The sequence below is a fragment of the Pagrus major genome, chromosome 24 (genome assembly GCF_040436345.1).
Source record: "Pagrus major chromosome 24, Pma_NU_1.0".
NCBI lineage: Eukaryota > Metazoa > Chordata > Actinopteri > Spariformes > Sparidae > Pagrus > Pagrus major.
Genome location: NC_133238.1, coordinates 2465658 through 2481405, shown reverse-complemented (window position 1 = coordinate 2481405; position 15748 = coordinate 2465658). Strand labels below are relative to the sequence as shown.

The following is a 15748-nucleotide window of genomic DNA, read 5'->3' as shown; positions in this document are numbered from 1 at the left end:
TTAATTTGCAAGGTGGCTCATTGTGTAGCAGCATCAAAGAAGAGGCCTGCTTTCATAAAGAGAGGCACAATGCAGAGAATCTTTTAAAGAGGACAACGGTGCACCTATTTAGAAAGTCAATCCCTAGATATTTATGGTGTTCATGGAAAGCAAGAAAGTAGTTGTGTAAAGTATGAATAAAAGAGAGCTTGAGAGAGAAATCTAAACCCAGCCTATTTTCACACCCACGCATAACACACATAAAGTGGGTCACAATTGTTAAATTGTCTGTGTTAAAAGATATAATGTGCAACAAATGACTAGACCTTTGTCATGTAAGTTTACTCAAGGTGACAGTGTTTTTTACTTGTTTGCCTGCCACTATAACTTCTGGTAGAGAGTCAGAGAGTGAGGAGGAAAGTCAGCAAATGAGACTAAATGCAACGTGAATAAAACTAAAACATTACCTCGTCCCTGAACATTTATGCGTGGGTCACATAGATGATTGATTATTTTTTTGTATAATGGCGTGTTCACCAACACCGAGGCGTTACATGTGCGAGTTTGACGGCAGGGTCGTTTGTGTTTACAACCAGATTACTTTACTGTACCTTAGATGTAAGCTAGCAAGCAACAGCACACACTGAGGGTGTGTGTGTGTGTCTGTGTGTTTAAATTCCGGTTAACCTCTCACTCAACTCAGCACTCACCAAACACTCTGGTTCTCTCTCTCTATCTTCTTTTCCCCTCTCCTCTCTCTAAAGTACATTTCTCCTCCAGTTCCAGTCAACAGGCAACATTACAGAATGCTGCTGCAGTCAGGTTGATAAACAGGAGTGAAGATAAATCCACTGTTTAATCACAAAAGTTAGGGTTTTCCTGTTGGCAAACAACTCCGGATCAGAGCAGAATCTGATGTGACTCCGGGCGTTTATTCCTCCAGAAAGTCTGGCTCTGTACCCAACTCTCTCCTCCAGAGCTGGATTGCTTTGAGTAGCTGAGCAGCAGGCACACTTCTCCACAAAACACTTACATATCGTGTGTTTGTTTTGAATGTTTGAAAGGTGTGGAAGTATTCTAACATTCTAACAAGCACCTTGTTTGACGCATACTGATTCCTCCATACCTTCAATTGGTCATCATTTTGGTTTTGTTCGAGGAAGATGTGAGAATATTCTACAATCTTCAGGCTGGACAGATATTTCACTTCACCATTGGGGGGGACAGTAAACAAAAAACATTCTCAGGACTCATTCCTGAAGGAGACACCCCTGAATGTTTTTACTGACAACCCGGGAAATTTTTTAGCCCTGTTTGTCGCGACAAAACCAGGTGTTTTTTATCGAGACCTCAGGACATCTACAGCGGTGTTCGTGGCGACTGAAACAGGGAGCTATTACACTCATGCTAACACTTGGCACCTTTCTTTAAAGTTAACTTTTGCAAAATATCTACTTACTGATATAAGTTATTGAGGGGGACAAATCTCTCTTTTTACTAGAAAAAGAGATTTGAGATAGCTATGATTTCCACCTATGACTCACACTGTAATCTTATTAGAATGTCTTTATGAAATAACTATAGTACTCATTTTTGCAAGAAGAGTTCACAACTCTCTTTCTTTTGTATTCTATTATTTTCCAGAGATACACAATATGCACCTTAAACAGCCTGGCAGCAGGTCTTACTTAAATGCGTATTTCAGTTCAAACTATTATAGCGTAGGCTGTAAGTGTTAGAATACAATGTGCACATTTGAAAGGAGAAATGGATACAGACTTTTGTAACCCTTGCAGAAGGTTTAGTAAATCTGATCCACATCATGGTCCTTATTATGCTTCAGATGATTTTTTTTCATGACAGGAAAACACACATGCAGTGCATAAAAACGCTAAAACATATACACGTCATGATATGAGTATGTAGCTAATCACCAGCTGCAGTGGTTCAAAGTGTCTGTGATATTTTACAGTTAGGAGGACGGGTGCCTCTGACAGGATCATTCTATAATGATTGAAATGCAAATGACAGAGAGCACCTTCATTGATATTCATAAGACTTATCTCCTATCATCATTAAGAGTGAGAACAATGTTCCCAACCTCCCGTGTGCTCCTGCCAAGGAGAGCCACGGAGCACGCTCTGAATTCAGCCCGAGCCATTTGAAGGACGCTTCATCATAAAATGCCACATTATTACAAATACTGTACAACACGGCAATTTATCACAGAAACATTTACAAGCATATAACCTCAGTGAACAATGACCAACAATTTCGCCTGAGCAAAGCCTCACTGCTTTCACCCCTTTTACTTTTCTGTGCTGCCATGCAAGCACGGTCACTCATATTCTTCATGTAGTAGTAAATTCCATCTCTATATAACCGCTGGGTGATGAGCAGCCTGTGGTTGCACTTAAACACCACACAAAATGATGTGCTCAATCCAACCTATCTCCTGTTGCTAGGATATATATGAATATAATTTAATTTAAATACAGTCAAAGGTAAGGGGGCTACAAAATGTCCCACCATAATTACCCTGTTATAGTAAAACATAACTGGAGCTGTTTAATGAATAGTAAACACACTGCATTACGTGATTACATGTTTATGTCTTTCCACTGTAGGTATTAATATTTATCGATGTATTTATTCATTATTTATTATTAGTACACTCCAAGCATTGTAAAGTGAGTTTCCCTTATTAATAAGTAAATGTGTATGTCATGTATGCACATTTGCATATTATTATGCTTTATACTATTGCACCTATTGTATAGTATAGTATTTGTAGAACCAGTATATTTGAATTTGAATATTTACTTTTACACAAAATAAATGTAGAAAGGAATCAGTTCTTCTTCCTCATAATTATACTCCTGGCAGGGAGCCTGGACGACCAACTGGCCATAGTGTGCGTCTGCCCCAGACCCTTAGGGAGCCTAAAGGCTTCGAGTCCACCGAGCAATTAGTTTGTGATACACCACTAAAGCACATTATGAGCTGCACACCTGCCAACACACCTCCCCATTTTTTAACCCTTTAACCTCCTGCTGCGCCCCCAATTGGTCATTTCTCCCATTAATCTCACGATTTCATATTGATACAAACCAAATGGGGGTGTTTCTGTTTCCTGTGGGATGTGTTGTGGTACCTGGCAAACCAACCAAGAGACAGAGGTGAGCCCACGCTAATGACCCTGCCTGATGTGCATCACTTGACACTGCGTTCCCTAAAGCCCTCCGCTCAGTTTGCCGCTTAAAATGGATGAAACAGGTCTGGAGAAGAATTGATATGCTTTCAAATTCTCAAATTCTCGTGACAGTTGCCTTCTGTGTCACTGCTGTCCTCTTGCTTTCACCCTGCACTCCTTTTTGAAGGTCTTCCTGGCAATGATGGCTCCTCAACGCACACACACACACACGCTCTCACAATGTTTGCTGCATGAAAGGCAGGCCGATACCACTAAAAATCTCCCTCAGCCAATGTTGGCAGATACGCAAATGGAAATTATAGGGGCCTTAAAGTAAGGCCTTTGATAGTTTAGTACATTACTGTGATAACAGTCACTACATAAATCTGTGCTTTATCAAGCTACAACAAACTAAACGCTTAGTAATTGGTACTCAGGTAATCAGGTATCAGTCCTTGGTCTCCTACTAATATTTATCTGTATGCCTACCTTTATTTCAAAAGCATCATATCAGTATGCAAAAAAAATAAAAAAACACACATTAAATATATTTATTTCAGAGGTTTGACCGCAGATAGTCGTTTCCACATCCCAGTTGTCTAAGTTGAATATTGGACCATGATTGGAAACAGTCTTCTGGTCTCAAACTTTTCTGAGAAAAAGCTTTAAATCAGTCAAACCTGTCTGAATCAATACTGGGTCTTATCCTGATCCTGAGGAGGCCTGGAGCGCAAAATAAAGCATTGGCGACACTGCACACAGTTCGCCAAAACCTCTCGGTAAACCAGCTCTACCATCAGTAGTAGTGGTAGCTGGTGTCCAAGCTACCATGACAACTGCTCTAAGTATGAATTCGGACAGGTGCCAAATTCTTACATGTTACAAGTACGCCTCAAAATATTTATAAATTCAGAGCAGGGGCCCAGCTGTAGACTCCTCATACAGTATGCAAGTTTGTTTTGTCACCTGAAGACTGAGCCAAATGAATGAGATACCCTTTAAAATGTCAGCAGTGCGTGTGTGTCCATGGAAATTCAACACTGTGATGTTACTCTACAGTCAGTTCAATCAATACATGTACAACTCTGTCCCTGTCGGAGACACTTTGTGGAGCCACTCTATTAACAGTGTATTAAACCATGTTGTGGTGGATTCATACCAGGTTATCTTGAGTTTCTACAACCTAGCAGCCTTCATTCACAATAATACGTGTTAAACAGGATGTATAACATGAGAAAGGTCCTCTGGGATCTGTTAGTGTCCAAAGAGACTCTCACTGACAACACGTGATCATGGTACACAATATAGTCTTCATTATGGCTCTTGTTAACAGCTTTGTTAGCACAGACATGTAAGGTAAAGTGCACCAGGGCAGTTCCAGTAAAAGGATCGTAATGAGCTTGAGAGCTCATGAGCTCAACATTCTTATGGCCTGAAGTTGTCCCTGAACCTGGTGGTGTGGGAACAGATGTTGCAGCAGCAGACAGAACAGTTTGTGGTTGGGCTGATTGAGGTCTGTGATGATCCTGTTGGTCTTCTTCCAGCACTGCTGGATGTAGCTGGGTGCTGAGGTTCTCCACAGAGTACCACAGGAATGACCATCCTAAAACCTGAAAATAAGTTATTTTTGCACTTCTGGTTCCCTTGTCTTGAAGCCAGTAAATCTTTCTGTGGTTATCACAAGTTTAAGAGAATTTCAAGTTTGTTCTACAGGCTGACTTTAGTTGCAAACTTTCTAACTCTAACTTTACAACTTCTAGATTGCTCAATTTATAGTAAAGTATGTACAGTATTGTGTTGTTGGAATCATAGTAATTAATCAACACTTTCAGATTGGACATTGAAGACAGCTTTTTATTTTGGGTGATTGCATTTACAGTTCAAACATCATTAAAGTCCTGTTCATCTGTGAAGATTACCTCCCTGAACAAGATGCGTGTCAGAGTGCCACAGCGTTTATTTTCTGCAATATCCAAAATCCTATTGAACAATCCCATAGGCTTTTTGCCGAGGGAACCAGGGCGATGCCAACGTCCGGATAAACCTCTAAAAATAAGTCATCCCTGCAGTACTCTATTGATGGCAGCTTTGTCCTGATGGGGCAGTTTTTCACTGGCTGCAGCAAGTGATGCAGCCAGTCAGCATAGTTCCATCATTTCTCAATGAAAGAGGAAATGTTTTTGTTCTTCATCCGCATCATCATCATCATCATCGTCATCATTAGGCTAAACATGTAATAGCAGATCATAATAAATAAACCCTTTGTGGACTTTGGGACATCTCAGAAGAGTACATAAAATCTTCTCTTCCACTGTCTAACTTCTCTTTTAGTTAGAGTTAAGAGGATGTGTGTATATTTTGAAATGTAAACGGAGCCCAGCAAACATCTGCCAAAGTATAGATTTCCAGCACCAATACTGAAATCCTGTATTCTGTAAGTTGAGCCATCTGTAGTTGACCACAGGTGCTTACAGCCAAATATCAAAAATAGCGTATCATGGGTGTAAAGAGATCATGATTGCTGTGTTTGTTGGGATGACATTTACCTGAGAAAGGTCTATTTGTCTAATTCTGACCTATTTGAAAGCTTTGAGCAGGCCACTCAGCCTCCTCTGAAAGACAGCTACAAGGAGTATTTTTCTTCTCAAATATCATTTGAAGGGCTTGTGTACTGAAGTATTGAAGATGCATTCTCTTCCTACTGCCCGCTCCACAACATTGTCAGCAAAGCAGAAATTACAAGACATTTTTCCCCTTGGTTTTTGCCAGTTGTCAGCAGGTGTCATTGATTGTTACCATGGAAACACCACTGCTAGCTCTGAGATGAGCCTGAGGGTAGGATGGCAAACTTCTAGTTTTAAAGGGTCGGTTCACCCAATTGAAAAAAATAAATACAATTTTACCTCGAGGGTGATTGAATTAAAAGTTCAGGGTTGTATTATTCTATATATATTTTTTATCATCAACAAAAACCAGAAATTAAACAAAACAGATCGGTTTCTCAATACTTTCGGGCTTCCCTACCTTGCTCATCTCCAAGGTGCGAGGATGAATCATTCATCGTCTCAGCTCCAAGCCCATTGGTTCCTACTAAAAACATGATCATTGCAGTTTTAAAAGAAGGCTCAATCATTTTCGCAAACAGCTGGCTGCTGTAGTTTGTAAAAAATGTTGTTGCAACAGGAAGACATAGTGCACTTTTTGGGGACTCTTTTCATCAGTGGATTAAAACTCTAGTTAGTATTTGGGGCAGCAGGACGGTGTACGTGAGATTAAGGTATAAAATAGCCTATATCAGTATTTAAATATACACACAATGCTTTTTCATTCACATTAGACTAGTTCAGGAGTAAGGCTAAGCTATTGTGGTATAGACCAGTCCAACATGTCTTTGTGCAACCACCCACTGAATTCTTTGACAGCTTAAAGGTACCCTGTGGGGAGCACATTACATTTACATTCAGTTCTCATTGAAATTGTGTGTGTCGTTGTGGCTTAAAACCCAAGATTTTGATTATGGAACCTGCACACTTGGCACACTGCTATATTTTGGCCCTTTACTGCTATCCAGAATGTGAATAACACAAAGACATTACAAAGACGTGATGTCTGCTGTCTGCTCCCACTGTAAAAAAATGAAGCCAAAATATCCTGGCTGCGAGCTCCACCATTTGCGCCTGTGACGTCATTCAAAGCCAGTCTGCGCAATAGTGATCGGGCAGTGGAGCCGTTTATCAAGGTTCAACCACCCAACTCAATCAAGTCAGCTGGAGGGCTCAGCTGTCAATGATAATGTCACATCTCCTCAAATATCAAATGACCTAAAAATGACAGAAACAGTCTTTGGGAAAAATAATTTGACGTGTACTGAGTTTTTAGTTTGGCCCATCTGCTAACATAGAGGGCGAGGACTTCAGCCTGCAACCAGGGGGTAATCGAGATTTTTCGGCTTCACTTTGGGTGGGCTGTTTTATATAAAGTCAATGTCTTTTGTTGCTGATAAATGGAATCCATTACATACATACAATCTTGTAGTTTTTTGTAGTGTGCCCAGCTTTTATGATGACTCCAAACCAACATTTTTTCCCAATTAAATTGATAACATTACAAAATATTCTTTAAGGTCAGGATGGCCGAGTGGTCTAAGGCACTGTATTCAGCTAGCAATCTCCCCTGGAGGTGTGGTTTCAAATCCCACTTCTGACATGCAGTGTTTTTCACTGGAACTGTTTCTTCTAATGTGATATTTGGAAAGAAAAGTCGCCAGTATATGCATGTTGGCAGTTCTGACATAACCCCTGTACAAGGCGCAACGTTATTCATTTCTGTTTGTGCACTTTGTTCCCTGAGCAAAGAATAGTCTTGTTTGTCTTTCTCAACTTGCCTTTTTATTGGAGCTTTGCTTCCGCCGCAATTAATAGCAGTCAATCACGGTCCCAACTTTTGAGTTTGTATGTGAAGGGCCAGTGGGTCAACAGTCTTAAGCTGTGAGGTGTAAACTTGCCAGTCTGATGTTGTCTCCAGTAGCCCTATTTGGTGCTGGATTAATTGTTTGTGGGATTTCCTTGAGAACAACGTCTAAAGTTGTCATTTCCCACAGCTGCTCTTGACTGTGACCAGTCAGCTAACTAATTCAAGTAAGTTAGCGCGTAAAGTTAGCATTTTTAACGTGTTATCTTCTGTGTCACTGGTATTGATGCATGCCTTCTTTGTAGTACGTGAGAAAGACTCAATAACACGTTCCAAAAGCGTTCTACAGCGATCAGAGGTAGCTCTTCTGAGGTTCCATGGTGTAATGGTTAGCACTCTGGACTCTGAATCCAGCGATCTGAGTTCAAATCTCGGTGGGACCTGGTTTTAAATGTTACAGGGCCTCGTGGGTGTTCCCACTGTAAAGGATAAGGTGGCAACACAGTTGTTCCAGGTACCCCTAAGTCCCGATACGAGCAGGTGTTCACTGTCGTCCAATCAACCCTAGAGACTTGGGATTCCAAATGTGATAGAAGAGGAAGGAGTGAAATGGATTCCAGTTACATTATTTGTGCACACTTTGCATTCTGTCTCATTCTCACCACAAAAGTGAGGCTTCACCGAACTTGCTGCGTCTGGCTGTCTGTGCTCATCGTTGAAAGGCCAGCATACTGCGAGCGGTGGGGCGGTTGAATAGCCATGAAACACCATCCGGCCAGCTTTGCAACGTCGGATGATGGGCTGTGTCCGAGCGTTTCTGTGACTTTCTATTGGCTGAAATGCCGTTGGGACGGTTCACTTGGCTAACGTTGGCTGAAAAGCTGATCTTCAAGTGGGAGATGCGCCAACGGTCGGGTTATTGAGGGTGTTGAAGACGTTTCACGTCTCATCTGAAAGGACTTTTCAGTTTTTACGGCCTGGTGGGGAGGCCCTGGTTGCCTTGGTTCAAAACTTAGATACACCAGGAGCTGGATGTCTGAAAACCGTCACAGACATGTACAAAGAAGTTGAATAGACTACGAATGAACCAACCAGGAATGTGTGCCTGCATGTATTGTCAACGCAGCGCCTTACTGGATGACCCTGCGATACCGTAAAAGTTGAGCATTGATATGTGACAGCACAGTCGCTATAAGCTTTTTTTAAACCAACATTATAAGGCAAGACCTATTGTGCAAATTCTGAGGATAATCTTGAAAGAGTGATGTGGTTAAAGTTCAAAAAGTTAGTTGAGTTAGTAAGTAAACTTTTGAGTTGAGATTTTTTTGTCACACTGTTGATTTTAAAGACTGAATATTTAAATGGTAGACGAGCCAGGGAATTACCACAGTCTGTATGCTACCATCATCTGGGAACTTTGGGACAATTCTAAATTTTTTGGCAATTCATCCAAGAGTTGATGAGGCATTTCACATAAAACATAAAGTGTGAACTTGTTTAAGCACTACATAGAAAGTCAGGGGGTCACCAAAGTTAAAAGGATTCATCCTCTTGGGATTATAAATCTGCAAATGGAATCTCTTTGCAATCCACCGAATATTTGTCAAAATAATTCAGTTTAAATGGAAGTGTTAGACTGAGCAAATTACTGAAATTTCCATCTCTGGAACCATTGGTCCACTCACTTACTGTGAGAAGAAGCAACATTGTCTGTGGCTAAATCTGGTGTTCAACTATTATGGTACAAATGCTATATGAACACATGGATTGTAACAATAAGTGATGCTATAGTGGATCAACTCTTTTTTATTGTCTTTCAGGATATCCCATCAAGCTGGAGACTGGGTAACGAAAGAGCGTCCTAGGCTCTTTCTTGCTTTGGATTGGAGAGTCGAACAGCAGCCACCCATCTCCATGCAGGCTCTCAGAATGGGGAGCTCTGAGAAATCTACTTTTTTTGACTGGGGCTGCTTCGCTCAGCTCACAGCCTGAGGAGGAGCAGGAAGCATCTCGGTGGAGGGGCAGGGGGGGCGCAGAGGACCCAAGGGTGGACCATAACCACGACCTGCCAGGCTAAGGCTTAGCACAGCAGGAGCATGTCAGCACCCGGAGGCCCTTCATGCATGTGTCGCTCCACGGCCAAGGCCTACCTTCTGCTGTGGATGGGGCTGGCATCCATCCGTGTGGCCGCTGTTCAGGCCCAACAACACCCCGTGGTCACCACCAATTATGGAAAATTGCGTGGAGTGAAGGTTACATTGCCTAATGAGATCCTGGGACCAGTGGAGCAGTATTTAGGGATCCCGTATGCACTGGCTCCAACGGGGGAGCGAAGGTTCCAGCCACCGGAGCCACCCATGTCCTGGCCGGGCATCAGGAATGCTACTCAGTTTGCTCCGGTTTGTCCTCAGTTCTTAGAGGACCGCTTTTTACTCAATGATATGCTCCCTGTCTGGTTCACCGCCAACTTGGATACAGTGGTAACCTATGTGCAGGAGCAGAGCGAGGACTGCCTTTACCTGAACATCTATGTTCCCACAGAGGACGGTAGGTCAACTGTGTCTCTTGTGTTTTTTTCTACCTCTTCCTGGATGTCTTTGTGTTGTTGGCTATTGTATTTCACGCTTGTGAACCTTGAACTTCCAGGGTTAGGGTTCAGTCTCACAATCATTTTCTAATCACAAGAAATGGTATATGACTTGGTAGTTGAGATTCATCTTTAAATGGATATCATTTCTTGAGGATACAATTATTGTCTGTATCGATAGCGCCCACTAACACTATAAGAAATTCATGGCGTGTACGTTTAATGTCATCATCATTTGAAGGGAAAGTTATTCTAATCCTAACTCAAGGATTTAAAAGGATTAATCCTAATCCTTCTAAACTTGTCATATCAGGCCTTCCACACAAGTCTGAACTGCTGATTGTTGATGATTGTTAAATTGGCTGGGAATAACCACTACTGAAGTTCAATCCAAGCAGAAATGATGAGGGCCTTTCTTTTTTTATGTCTCCGTGCCAGCAATAGCCGTGGCTTGAGGCATTATGTTTTTTGGGTTGTCCCATTCCTCGGAATGAGATATCTCAAGTACGCTCAGAAAGAATTTCTTCACAATGGTCCATTTGGACTCAAGGATGATCTGATGAGATTTTGGTGGTCAAAGGTCAAAGGTCAAAGTCACTGACCTGGACATGGAGTCCCATTATCGCGAATGCCATTTCTCAGAAACGCTGTGAGGGAATATCTTGAAATTTGTCTAAATCGTCCACTTGGACTCCAGGATGAACTGAATAGAATGTGATGGTCAAAGATCACTGTGACCTCACAAAACACATTTTTCGCCATTAATCAACAATTTGCACAAATGTCAAATAGGACAAAAAGATGAAGTTATGATGTCTTATATCCAAAAGGTCAAAGGTCAACTTCACTGTGACATAATTTATTCAACACCACAGTTCAGGAAGAGCAACTTGAGGCGTGTGTGGAGCGGAGGCATACAATTGCAAGATGGTATTTCTATTTTCCTTAAGCAGACAGACAGCTGGCCTGACCTGATCAGGGGACATTGTGGTTATATGGTGTGTGTCTGAACTGCTGGGCCACCAGGAAGCCCCAGCACTTTGCATTTTTGTCTTTTTTTAGGACCCTGTCTTGTGAAGGGACCTTGTGTCAAATTTAGTTTTAGAGCTTATCATTTCAGTTGATATTATGTTAAGATATATTAAGTTTGACATTAAAAGCCAGCAGTAGCTATTCCTGTCTATGAAACAAATTAAAAACCTAACATGAAGAGGATGGCTCATGCTCTTTGGGAGAGCTTGTATTTCCAAACATCAGTCCAGAAAGTTAATTAATCTGTAATTGTTTTCAATAATGGCAACTTAACCATGCAAAACACAATGTTTGAGTGAGCAATTCTTTTTTACTAGCCCCTTTCATGCATGAATTGTTGGGTGACAAAGTCATAGTTATTGTTCAATGTTTGTTTTTGTTCTCAAACAAGTGAAAAATCATGTCATCAACAGTATAAAAAGTGTTTTAGGAATACCTGTTAAATCCTTTTATTCTCAGAAAACCAGACAGGTAAAAACATCTTATTTTATCCAGATGAAAATAATATTTTTCTTGTACCTCATTCTTCTTTGAATGAGAAAACATCTGTCCATCTGTACACATCATGCACCAGTGGGTATAACTGACTATTGGGGCTATATTTACCCTATTTCATGCTCTTTTTTTACTAAAACTATTCAAGTGTAAAGTATATCATAATTAATAAAATAAAATAAAACATGATAAATAATGCAAAGCCTAAATTGGCAGAATATACCCTTTTGCGCTTAACATCCACTGAAGTGGACAGATGTATTTTCAGTCACAGAAAGAAAATGTTGTAGTAAATTCTGTACAAAAGTATTTCTAACACCTTATGCAGTTGACTTTATTTTCCTTTTTACCCGAGTATAAGAGGATTTAACTGTTATTCTAGAGACACTTTGTGTATTTCTCTTCTCTTCACCATTTTGAATTTATGATGCCATATCTCAAGATGACCGAGATAATAATCAGATGGAAGGAAGAAAGCCAAAATCAATTGTAAAATTCATACAATTGCTTAAAATGTAGCAAAGACATTAATATCTTTTAAATCAATTAAAAGAAAAGTCAGAATATAACGTTATGTCTGTCTCCAAGATTACATTTTCCAATCCATCTGCAAAATAAGCAAGCAAATTAAAAGCATTCAGGAAATATGCTAAATCATTATCATTAGCTTGTAATGGATAATGCTGGCAAGTCAGACAAACTAAAGTAACAGTCTCAAACCAGTTTTGGACGGTCAGAGTTCTCACCATGATCGCTGAAGAAGCTGACTATTGAAATGCTTGACTTTTTTACATTCTTTTGGGTCTTTGTAAGTGACCCTGCACACTGACCTATGCATAACTAAATCTAGGCACTCCTGCCCAGCAACTATGTGACCCCTATAACCCTGAGTTGTCTTAGTAAGCTTTGATTTCTGTCTGTGTCTGCACATTCGCCTGGAGCATAGTCTTATTTGGGTTCTATTGAGATCATAGAAAGTTAATGCAGGCTGTGTTCCAGTGTTTGTGGTTAGCACTTGAGCTCTGCTAAGCTAGAGTCTCAGCCTGTCCTCCCCGTGCTAAATACAACAAGCTTATTTCCTTTCTTTTCTGAGCTTCAGGGACATGGGCTCAACCACCCCGTCACCCTCACTTCACCCTCCGTGGATTAGGCGATTAGGACAGATGACCATGTCCTGTGGCTCTGCAGTGCAACTTGCAGACTTGTGAACTTCTGGGGCCAAGGTTGTGTGCAGTTTAAGAGCGGGGGTTAGATCATTCACAAAATTGTGTATTTTTTTTATTATAACTGCAATACCAGCAGATAAGAGATGGGATACTGCTTGTCTGTAGTGATCGCAGGGCAGTAAACGAGGATAATGATGGAAAAATCGTTATTAAAACAATGTATAAATTACACATTTACCGACTAGCATGCTAAACAAGCCACAATATTTCCCGACACCCTGCTTTTTGCCACACCGTGCAGGGAAGTTTCCTCAGACAGATTTCAGTTTGAGTGCACCATTAGAGAAGAGAAACATCGAGGAGCAGAGTGGTCAGTATGACACGACTCTCTTGTTGCACTGATTGAATTAGTGCTGTGGAAATAGCAGGGTAGCTGCAGGGTTTGGCTTAAAAGGCATTGAATTTAGTTTCCTAAAGAACATCCTTTGAAGGTATTAAAAGGTTTTACATTTTATTTACAAAAGCATTAAATCTTGTCTCTTGCCTGTTGTAGGCAGTGTTGCGAGCGCTTTAATGTTTCTGTATGTGATTGCGGGTTGTCAGGAGACGTTACACACCTGTAAATTGTAAGTGTGTCAGTGCTGTGATTGTGCTGCAGGAGGCTGTTCAGTCAGCACCATCAGAGCTGCAGCACACGCTGTCTCTACTGCTGGCTCCCGCAGCCTGGAAGCAGCTTTTCACGGCAGACATTTTGACTTGTCAAAACAGAAAAGCACAGGTGGAATTTCTGACATTAATTATGGCTGCATCCCATTTAGGTGAGCTTGTTCCAAGACTCTGGTATTGTGCATGCCGGGACACTTAATAGAATGGAGCCATTGTTAACGTCATTGGTCACACTTGCTTTTCCTGCTTTGACATGTCAAACTGTGTGCCGTGAAAAGGGTCCGCTATTTTAACAAAGACCTGGATGAACTAAAATCATTTAACCATTTGTAATTGGTTAATCCATCTGTCATTTCTGTCATTTTTCTGCCACTTATCTGAGGTTGGATGAATTGGATTAATTATATCAATTGAAATTATTGCCATATAAAGCTGTGAAATATCAGAAAAATGTGATATAATAATAGATAATTCTAGGCCATATCATCGCCGCATACTTTTATACTTGGTAAGATGATATTAAATTGCATTCTATGTGGTATCATAAAGATCTTAAAGTCTTAATTGCAACTTGGTAAAGCCTGCAGGAATCTTAAGTGGACATTACACTGATCAGAAAGCTAAAAGACACATGTTAAAATGAACATAATTAAAACTGGGAATGTTGGAAATAAAGGCCTGTCATTAGAATAGTCCATTTTACATAAAGGCCTAGGCCTCATAGAAGTCGACATCAATTTATGGTATTTCTTGAAATCATGCAGCAGGATCATTTTCAACCCAATCTCCAGAATTATGTTAGCCAAGTACGTTTCTGCAAAACCACAGATAGTTCAAGCTGAAGCTTTATGTTTCCTTATGTTGCAACTTTACATTTGTTTATTTTGTCTCTCTTGTCACAGTGCTGTGCTAATGCTCTTGTTAGGTTCAGGCACAAAACCCACTTGGGTAAACTTGGGAAAACATCATGGTTTGGTTTAAAATACTTGTTTTGGTCACCACAGATACAGCTGGAAATGTCCTGAGGTCTCCTTAAAAATATCCAGTAGTTCCACACTTACAATGCGGTTGCCCATTTGGCCTCCTCATCGCCTTTAACTCCTCCACCATCCCACCCACCTCCGGATGTGAAAGACAAGTCATAAACATGTAATGTCAACGTGACACATTTTGTGGAAACATAGCCTATGACACGTACATATTTGGAGCTATCTGTGGTTCGCAGTAACGTTAAGTGCTCATATTATATCCCGGTAACTGGGCTGATCATTTTCCAGAATAGAACCAATCACAAAGTTTGTTTACAATAACTACTGGCCCAAACCCTGCATCACACACAAGCCTTCATATCATATCATTGATAACAACACTTAAACTAATGTTAGATTGGAAGCTGAGGGGCCACAGGAGAAAGAAAATGACATCTTGAGTTTACCCAAAACTAGCAGTTAGTCTGAGACGTCGCTATTTGGTAGATTTTGTTTATGAAAGAAGCTTACAAAGCTTCACATTACATAAAAAAGGCACAGCAGCAACATCAGATAGGTTGGACCTCCGTGTTTAAATACGTATCTATAAACTTTGGACATAAAAATAAATACATTTCTTGCTGATCTCCACAATGCAAATCAAGTGCTAGTTTTCTACCTGGAAGTGACCGTTATTGTGGTTCGGTCTATCTGGAGCACTGACTGGTTTCTGGGGCTCTGGGCAAAATATAATAAAGCAGCCGTGTGTAGTCTGCTGTGTGCTCTGTAGCTGATGAAAACTTAAAGGCCACATGATACATACACAATGCAGAGAGTCACAGGAACCAGAGGGGTTCTTTCATCAACAGAGAGAACTTTATAGTTGTATAGTTAATATGATTTTTTGGTTAAGTGACTGTGCAATAAAGGGGCACTATGTAGTTTTGGAGAGGAAATTTAAACTCATAATTTTAATGTTTACAATATTATATATATGAGTTAGCTAGAAAGGTGGCGGGATCCACCACATATAAACAAAACAGTATGAAATAGTGTCCTTCAGGGTCGGTTTTGTTTATTCAGTCATGGAAACAAAGAAAGTTTGTTTGTTAAGGCAGAAAAATCAATCAACGAGGATCTTTCTCGTTTGATTAAAACATCTTCTACATAGTGCACTTTGAGTTAGTTTTCCATCTGCATATATGGAAACTTTGCAGGTTTCAGCCTGCCAGCACGGCTGTCAATCAAACAC

The 15748-nt window shown here is 40.6% G+C and overlaps 1 protein-coding gene and 1 non-coding gene across 6 annotated transcripts in view; both read left to right on the top strand.

Annotated features, from left to right (window-relative positions):
• Window positions 1-7953: 7953 nt before the first annotated feature.
• Window positions 7954-8025, top strand: trnaq-cug (transfer RNA glutamine (anticodon CUG)). Its single transcript has one exon. It is a non-coding gene; the product is annotated as a tRNA-Gln (tRNA).
• Window positions 8026-9678: 1653 nt separating this feature from the next.
• nlgn4xa (neuroligin 4 X-linked a) overlaps window positions 9679-15748 on the top strand; it is a 98186-nt gene continuing 92116 nt past the window's right edge. For 2 of the 5 annotated variants that reach the window (XM_073462368.1, XM_073462367.1), the window contains exon 1: window positions 9679-10129. In XM_073462368.1, coding sequence (XP_073318469.1) covers window positions 9679-10129 — 451 coding nt within the window. Of the gene's footprint in view, window positions 10130-11231; window positions 11238-15748 lie in introns of all 5 variants that reach the window. The other 3 variants (XM_073462369.1, XM_073462370.1, XM_073462371.1) reach the window with 2 other exon arrangements.